Source organism: Eurytemora carolleeae, unplaced genomic scaffold, assembly GCF_000591075.1.
Source record: "Eurytemora carolleeae unplaced genomic scaffold, Eaff_2.0 scaffold1227, whole genome shotgun sequence".
NCBI classification, from domain to species: domain Eukaryota; kingdom Metazoa; phylum Arthropoda; class Copepoda; order Calanoida; family Temoridae; genus Eurytemora; species Eurytemora carolleeae.
The window spans coordinates 51,829-60,548 of NW_019402172.1; the positions used below are offsets into that span (position 1 = coordinate 51,829).

At 30.0% G+C, this 8,720-nt stretch overlaps 2 protein-coding genes across 3 annotated transcripts in view; one reads left to right on the top strand and one right to left on the bottom strand.

Moving 5' to 3' along the window:
• Window positions 1-813: 813 nt before the first annotated feature.
• The window catches only part of LOC111718092 (CMP-sialic acid transporter 1), a gene marked incomplete in the record, with an annotated part of 23,355 nt that continues 15,448 nt past the window's right edge, over window positions 814-8,720 (top strand). The window contains 2 exon segments of the mRNA XM_023493586.1: window positions 814-959; window positions 1,082-1,184. Coding sequence (XP_023349354.1) covers window positions 1,178-1,184 — 7 coding nt within the window.
• Window positions 1,646-4,092, bottom strand: LOC111718090 (rho GTPase-activating protein 44). 2 transcript variants are annotated; one of them, XM_023493584.1, is made up of 4 exons: window positions 4,021-4,092; window positions 3,829-3,857; window positions 3,236-3,512; window positions 1,646-2,972 (listed from the first exon to the last, which is right to left on the bottom strand). In XM_023493584.1, exons 1-4 carry the CDS (start codon window positions 4,062-4,064, stop codon window positions 1,721-1,723), a joined length of 1,602 nt encoding a protein of 533 aa, XP_023349352.1. In that variant the 5' UTR covers window positions 4,065-4,092; the 3' UTR covers window positions 1,646-1,720. The 2 variants fall into 2 exon arrangements, with proteins under 2 accessions (XP_023349352.1, XP_023349353.1); XM_023493585.1 differs by having other exon boundaries at window positions 4,013-4,039.

The following is an 8,720-nucleotide window of genomic DNA, read 5'->3' on the forward strand; positions in this document are numbered from 1 at the left end:
TTGAAATGGGTTCACAATAAATAAAAGTGTTTAGACTCCGTTGCTGGAGAACAAAAAAAATGGGGCTAAAATTATTTGGTTTGGTGTCTCCGAGAGGGGATTTTAAGTTAAAGACGACATTACACAGAGGGACTGAGAGATCTTATAGTTAATGGTTGACAAAGATATATAAAAAATATCATGTAAAAGAAGATGGTAGAATGGTAAGTAGAAGAAGATATAGCAAGTCAATGTAAAGAAGATGGTAAGATATCAAGTTGGACAAGATAGCTAGCAAGTAGGGTTTCCAATTGCAATTACGTTGCGCACAAATACAGGTTAAGTTGATAAACATAATTACAAGTTTTGTGCCGTAATATACAAGAGCGTAGTTAGGCTAATCACAATACAGAACAACGTAGTTATTTACAGACATAGCTAGGTTTGGTTAATCGTAGTATAAGTTCTGTGTAATTATTTACAGGCGCATTTAGATTTACAGACAAGGTATCAAATGATTTATATAGGTATAACTAAAGCCTTTGCTAAGGTATTTATTACAGCTCTCGATAAAGACATTCTATTATGTGATTTTAAGAAGGTAAAAGTCGTCCTATATACAACTTTTGTTACAATAAACAATCAAAAAATGTATGACTATTATGTTTTGTGGGTCTCTCATGTGATCGACAGTAGTGAACAGAATATAGACATGAAAGATAAGAATTCTCTATCAATTTTGTGATATAGTGACTAGGTATACATAATACATATATACAGCTGATTTTTGTCTATACTCTATAATTCATTAAACTTTGATGCAACTCAATACTCAAGCTACAAGCTTGCATTGCAGGCAGTAGTATTTAAACTAGGGTAATAGAACTATAGAGAGAGGTTGGGAGTTGTTTATATTGACGTGTTAGGACAGTTTAATTAAAGCAGTGATTGTCCTGGCCCGGCTCTCCAGCCTTGCCAAGGTATTTTGAGTCTTGTTTACCATCTTTGTTATTGTTTACAAAAACCCTTAATTACTGAGCTATCTATTAATCAAAATGTAAACATCCCTCCCTTCCTTCAGTTATCTTACTTTTTTTGTTAGAATATTTGTGAAACAGCACTAAAACGTGAGCGCAAGAAAACTGAGGTTTTAACATAATATTCAACTTATTGTATAACTCAAGTTTCTGTTTCTTAAATGGAAGGTAAGTGCCATAAATAAATTGATTTATATCACAGGGTTACCCTCGAAGGATAAGAAATTAATGACGACCTAAACTTCAGCGAAATATAACGACATCAGGATTTTGTATTGGGTATGTTATTTAGTAAAATAGATGATTTGGCGAAATAAAACAAGTTTACTACAAATATAAAATCTGGTAAGTGGGTAACCCTGTGTGTTCACGAATATTATGAAAGTATGAAATCAGGCGGCGTTGTAGATTTTAAAAGTATTCACCTCTGACCATTTTGCATATATTATATTAGTTATAACTTTAAAAAAAGGGAAAATGACACTTATTGTTTATAAGTAATAAACTTATCTTTTCAAATGTCATAGTGTACCAAAACATGTAAGAAGGAATGCGTTGGTATCATGCAAAGATCTAGGCACGAATATTCACAAACAGTTTTGGAAACCATAGTTTTAATAATCATTTTATTTCCAGTAAGCAATATTTTATTTTTCTTAGCTTCAATTAGTTTTTATTTAATAGAATTGTTTAGAAGTAAGAACCTACAAAGTATCTTGATGTTGATTTCTCCATTTCTCTGGTCTGCTTGCTCTATTGTCAAAATGTCCCATGGAACTTGACTTTCTTAAATTCATGTTAGTCATTAATCCAAGAAGACCCGACCCCGACTGATTTCTCTTGTGTTTAGTTCTAAACTGAATTGCTGAATGATATTTTTCAGAATCTACATCAGTTGGTTCTACAATTCTACAAATATCCTCTTCTCGTTCTAAAAATGTTTCCAATCGCGCAACTATTATAGATTCCTCCATCTTGCTGTGAATGCTGCAGACCACTTCATCACAAATTATTTCCTCTGGAAAAATCTCCTGCACGTGGGTTAGCATCGTCTTCACTGTGCGCGTCAAACCGCGTACTCTATCATCTTCCTTGGACCAGAGAAGGTTGGGAGTAAACACTATATTCACATTGTCCTGAGTCATCTTATTTGCGTCACAGTTTAATGTGAGCTTTTGAAGATATTGGAAAAGAAATGCAATATTTTCTTGGTTTTCATCAGGCATGTTTCTAATAATAGATTTTATTTCTCGAAGTCTGTGATTATCATCTTCCAGCTGCTCAATTGAAACCCATTCTGAAAGAAATTCCGACATAAAAAGCGGATCCGGCAGTTCTCTAAGATAACATTTAATGACCCCCGCTGCAACATGAGGATCCTCTAGAATTCCAGAAACCTTGGAGAAGGGCAGTCCAGCATCCAACATTGATTTAGCCTTCTTTAACTGTAGAAGACCTGGACTGATTCTGAACAGTCCCTCTTCATCCAAACTATCCTCTAACGACTTCACAGCAAAATGCAAAGGTTTTGCAATTCTAGCTTTTGTAGTTTTTAAATGGTACTCTAATGGCTCTCCAAAGATAGGTTTCCTTCTTGTATTTTTTATAATCTCGTTCATTTGCGGCAAAATTTCATCAAGTTTGGCGTTCATGTTTCTCAAACACTCCTTTAAGTTTTCTGCATATTGAACAAAATTCTCGGCCAGCTTTGCCTCCCTACTGATCTGGGAGTAAAGGGAAGACGAGAACTTATCCTCTGCAAGTTCAGCATCTTTCTTACTCCTCTCAACATCGTCTTCGAGCTTATCTTCATGATATGAACTTGATAAATCACTGGGTCTTCGTTTCTCTTTTTCTTTGCACGCTTTGTTCTCACAGCTGTCCTTTTCTTTTGACATTTTCTTATAAACATTCTTTTCTGCTTCAAGTCTTGGAAACTCCTTGTTTATGAAGTTGCTGTATATCGAAAATCCAAAATGTAATATGAGCTAACAAAAATTAGAATAAACAACCTTGGACAGTATTTAATACATTTTGAGAGGTCACTGCTGTTGGTTTAAATCATAAATCATTGATTCAAATCTTCATGAAACTGATTCGGAATTTCAACCAGCGGCGGGGTAATCCAGATACCTCTCTCCAATTTAATAAATGCCATCCCTGATTGCACAAAAAAGTTTTTAATTTGAAGATTTTGAATATAAAATTTTTGATTGTCCCTAATGTGTCCATTATCTAAAGTGTCAGCTACTCTGCTCTCAAAATTTGCCTGTTCAATTGCAAAAGATCGATGAATACTCGCAATTTGAAGTAAAATATCTTTAACTGGAGAATCTTCATGTTGTATCTCAGAAACCTTTTCCTCCAGGGTTAGGTAGGCTCGGGTGTAAATGGAGTCTTTCGGTGATTTATCTGATTTTAGACACAAGGTTTCCTTTATCCCCTTGATTCCATTCTTACAGTTGCGTTTAATTTTTACCAATCTGTTGTATGGTTCTAAATAGTACATAAAAAATAGCAGAAAAATAAACAAATATGTGAATGAATCCCCGAAAATTTGTTTTTGTTGGAGAACAATAAAAAAAGGCGTCTTGAAAAGCAATAGTTACGAGCAAAAATTTAGTAAATGAATCAATGAATCAATAAATAAATGAAAGGATGAATAATTCAATAAACAAATATATGTACGATTTAGTATATAAATAAATGAATAAATGAATAAATGATTAGGTGAATTAATGAATAGGTGATCAAATGAATTAATGAATTAACTAATTAATACATTAATGAATTAATAAATAAAAAAATTTACCTTTGTATTCTGGTTCCATACCTTCCTCACTTTTAAAATAGAAAGAACTTAAATAAATGAGAAAATGTTTCTAAATATATAAAAAAATATTGCAAATTTTTAAATATGAGGTACAATATGTACAGTATTATTGATAACAAAAAATAATGACACTTTTTTTCTTTTAAATTCTTTTTTTTTTTACTATTTTTCCTATTTGTCAGTGAGAACTTTGTCATTCCTTTTCTCATTGTCATAATTACACTGGAAAATATTTTATATTAATAAAGTAGTAATCTCTGTTTGTCTGTCGGATCGTAAACCCATTGACCGATTAGCCTCAAATTTTGTTTGGGTGAATTCATGGTTCAGTCATGTGTTTGTTGTCTATTCTGAACCAATAGAAATTGCATGGCGGTGGCATCTATCTTTCTATCTATTCTCATCATCCAATTACAGATAAATACTTAAATTTGCGTTATACACATTGTGTATTACACAAAATGGAAATATTTACTACTACTGAAACTATAGTGTTTTGTCTGGTTAAAATATTATAAATTGAATGGGTTTATCTTTTAGGGAAAACTCCAAACAAAGCTGGGCTATCCAGCTATTATGTATTTAAAATTCAATTCTTGATCATTTTCCAATAAATAATAAAATCTGCGTTATGAACAGTTCAATGACTTTATATTAGATTTAATTTCATCAATTTTATCAAAAAAACTCTTTTGAATAAAATACACTTCTCAATTGTTGTCAGTCTATGTATATAGTTTCTAAAAACTAAAACGGTTTTTTAAAATGATTAGAAAAATTGCTTTGAGAAATCGGGCTGAAAATGTGTATGTTGATATCTTTAGTTTAAGAATTTTTTTTGCATAATTTTATAAAAGAAAACTTGTTAAACATAATATAGACATTATATAGATTTTTGAAAGGACCTAAAAAGTCCAAAAAGATTTAATATTTTAAACCGGTCCTCACAAATATACCATGTATTACCATTCAAAATCCAACTAATATAATTTTAAGTGGTGTAAGGTTTGATAAGCAAATATATGCTTCCGCTTCTTGTAAATAGAACTTATTTAATACATTCTATAAAATATGATTACATATCAAGAATTACTGCATAAAATAACATGGAGAATTTAGTTGGTACTCCCTAAAGAACTATGGATGAAGAAGTCGACATTTAAGCAATCTTTTTGTGTATTTGATATTTTTATGTTTATTATGAATAAAGATTAAAGCTTTTGCTGCATAAAATAACATGACACTTTCTGGGTCAATGAGTTCTATTACAATGATCCTCTTCAAACTTGGAGCAAATAGTTTTACATTATCTTGAGAATTAAATAATGACGTTAAATTGGTTTGAATAAACTGAAAAATTTCTAGTGAGAATTAAATAATGAAATTGGTTTGAATAAACTGAAAAATTTCTAGTGAGAATTAAATAATGAAATTGGTTTGAATAAACTGAAAAATTTCTAGTGAGAATTAAATAATGAAATTGGTTTGAATAAACTGAAAAATTTCTAGTATCTTCTGATTATTGGACATTTGCAAAATTATATCTTTGTTCTAAAAACGTAGAATATGAAAATGGTCATTACTGAATTTTTTGACACCCTGTATATTATTCAATTGAAAGACTGAATTGAAAGATTCAAGGGTTTGCAGTAAGAAAATCACCGTAATATTTAACTATGAAATCAATTAAGAAATATTGATATTTTTATAGTTCCCGAGAAAAATATGTTCTTATATTTTATGGAACCCTCCTCGAATGATGTTATCGTATATTTTATGGAACCCTCCTCGAATAATGTGTTCGTATATTTTATGGAACTCTCCTCGAATAATGTGTTCGTATATTTTATGGAAATTTCCTCGAATAATGTGTTCGTATCTTTGATGGAACCCTCCTCGAATGTCTTTTCAATCCTAAGCATTTTATGACTTATGATCGTAACCATAGAGCCATTAGACTGTAAGTCTTGAGTGTGACTGTAAAATAACTTTCTCATTTTACCTTCAGAATTAAGTAATATGGCCGGAGGAATTTGTTAAAATTAAACACTGTTCAAGTTAGACAAACGACGATATCTCCCACAATAATGACGAAATTAAGGTGCAAGTATCACTGTGGTATATGTTAGCGGAGCTGGGAACTCTTGTATTGTGGATATCGAGATTAATGCTTTAGCCAGATCTCTTGATAATCTGCAGATTAACTTAATCTTTATTCGATATCCACAGTGTACTTGAACCCGGAAGGGCTAACTGAAATGCAGAGATTAAGGATTGATTCTTAGATTAAAAGTGTCCACAGTGGATATCGAGATCAAGCGATAGAAATTATGGATATCCAAGACAAAAGCTCCCAGCTCTGAATATACTCATACATAATGATGAAACTTATTAAGGCAGTAATTGTTAACAAAAATATGATTTAAGTTCAGGAGTAAATCAACCGCAATAATATGCTAGATTACCAAGTAAATACGAAACAGTGCACATAAAACAGTGTTATCAGTTACTTTTCAGATTACAGCGTAATTTAATAAGAATGGTACGTTAGGTAACTAGGTAACTATTGCTGTGTCTTCATAAAATTCGTGGTTAGCTTTTCCTTATTTGTATCACTTCGAGAGTGAATACAAAGTTTTCATCAGTCTCGGAGGTTTTTAAATTTTTTGATTTAATTCAATAAATTGGGTCTGTTTAATCCTTTTAAAAGAATAAGTAACAATAAAAAATACCTTTCGTCTTGGCATATCCAAAATGCGGTCTGCCTTTTTTGTGATTTTAAAATGACCGGAGTCGCGTGTTATGAAAAAGTTCTCTCAGATTTTAGTAGTTTTATTTACTCTCGGGTATCCCAAAATTTACAAAGATATCGAAAATGAAAAATGGCTAAATTTTAGATATCTTTCGATGTCAATATGCAAAGAAGGCAGACCACATTTTTCAAAGCTCTTAATACGTTTTCGTAACATTGACACGCCGTTCAATTTTTTTATACTTTTTGTCAATTATCATGATAATTATCATATATTATTATCATAATTATCATAATTATCATAATTATCATCTATAAAAATCAAAGAAATTTTCGATTCGTCTTTTAATTCCCTTGTTTTTGGGACACACTGCATGTATGATAAACATAACCTAAAGCTAAGTCAAGATGAAGGTGAAATAAATTGCTGGAATTGCTAGATATTTTAAAAAAGGAAATATACATCAATATTATAATTATGATTTAAAATATTTTACTTTCAATCTTTTAGAAGTTCATATATAGTTTAAAAGATACACAGTTTTAGTTGCACGATAAAACTTTCTATTTTAATCTGGGAGCTTCGCCCCCAATATTTTACCAACCCCGTGTTCCAAAATGTGTACAAAACTTCTACACACGTTAAACTAAAGTAAATTACAGGTAATATTTCTATTCTGTTGCTGTGTCAAATATTTTCCTCCAATCCGCCCCCTCTCTCCCCTTTTATAAGTGTTTATGAAATTGATAATGAACTAAATTGACAGATTTAATTTTACAATGTATTCAAATCATTCAGATAAACACAACATGGGTATACGGTTGTGTTACATAGCGGTCCTGTGTGATATTGATTGTGTGTCTGTGCTTGTTTTGTGTCTGTTGGTTACAATGTGAAATTGTTAGTGGTGCAAGCGTGTGTGTGTTAAAACGTCATGGCCGGCTGATGACAATTAAAATTAATATTATACCTGGATACCAGGGTATACACTTCGATATATACGTACAGTTTCACTCTAGTTTAGTTTACTGTAGATATACTATAGTTAGTATTAGTTTAGTTTACTGTAGATATACTATAGTTAATATAGTTAATATGAGTTTAGTTTACTGTAGATACACTATAGTTAATATGAGTTTAGTTTACTGTAGATACACTATAGTTAATATTAGTTTAGTTTACTGTAGATATATTATAGTTAATATAAGTTTAGTTTACTGTAGATATACTATATTTAATATTAGTCTAGTTTACTGTAGATACACTATAGTTTATATGAGTTTAGTTTACTGTAGATACACTATAGTTAATATTAGTTTAGTTTACTGTAGATATACTATATAGTTCATATTAGTTTAGTTTACTGTAGATACACTATAGTTAATATGAGTTTAATTTACTGTAGATACACTATAGTTAATATTAGTTTAGTTTACTGTAGATGTACTATAGTTAATATTAGTTTAGTTTACTGTAGATATACTATAGTTAATATGAGTTTAGTTTACTGTAGATATACTATAGTTAATATTAGTTTAGTTTACTGTAGATATTCTATAGTTAATATTAGTTTAGTTTACTGTGAATATACTATAGTTAATATGAGTTTAGTTTACTTTAGATATACTATAGTTAATATTAGTTTAGTTTACTGTAGATATAATATGAGTTTAGTTTACTGTAGATATTCTATAGTTAATATTAGTTTAGTTTACTGTGAATATACTATAGTTAATATGAGTTTAGTTTACTTTAGATATACTATAGTTAATATTAGTTTAGTTTACTGTAGATATACTATAGTTAATATTAGTTTAGTTTATTGTGAATAAACTACAGTTAAAATATGTCTAATTCCAAATGTTTCCTTGAACCATAATCTCGAAAGTTGAATTAAAAAGTGCTGACGTCATGATTATTTTCTGGAGTTTTCTACACTAGAAATTTTCTTCTTCTGTGGACTGAAAGATTTCTAAAATTGACAAGTGTGTGGGACTGCAGATAATAATAATAATAATAATGATAAATTATAAAAATGATAGTAGTAGTAATAATAATAATAATAATTATAAAAATAATAATAATAATAATAATAATAATAATAATAATAATAATAAT

What these genes read in the sequence shown, in the direction of transcription:
- LOC111718090 (XM_023493584.1), bottom strand. Translation starts at nt 4,064, where the DNA reads ATGACAATGAGAAAAGGAATGACAAAGTTCTCACTGACAAATAG. An exon ending in TATGGAACCAGAATACAAAG is followed by an intron (nt 3,513 to 3,828) that starts GTAAATTTTTTT and finishes TGTACTATTTAG; the next exon opens with AACCATACAACAGATTGGTA. An exon ending in TTAGATAATGGACACATTAG is followed by an intron (nt 2,973 to 3,235) that starts GGACAATCAAAA and finishes TTCGATATACAG; the next exon opens with CAACTTCATAAACAAGGAGT.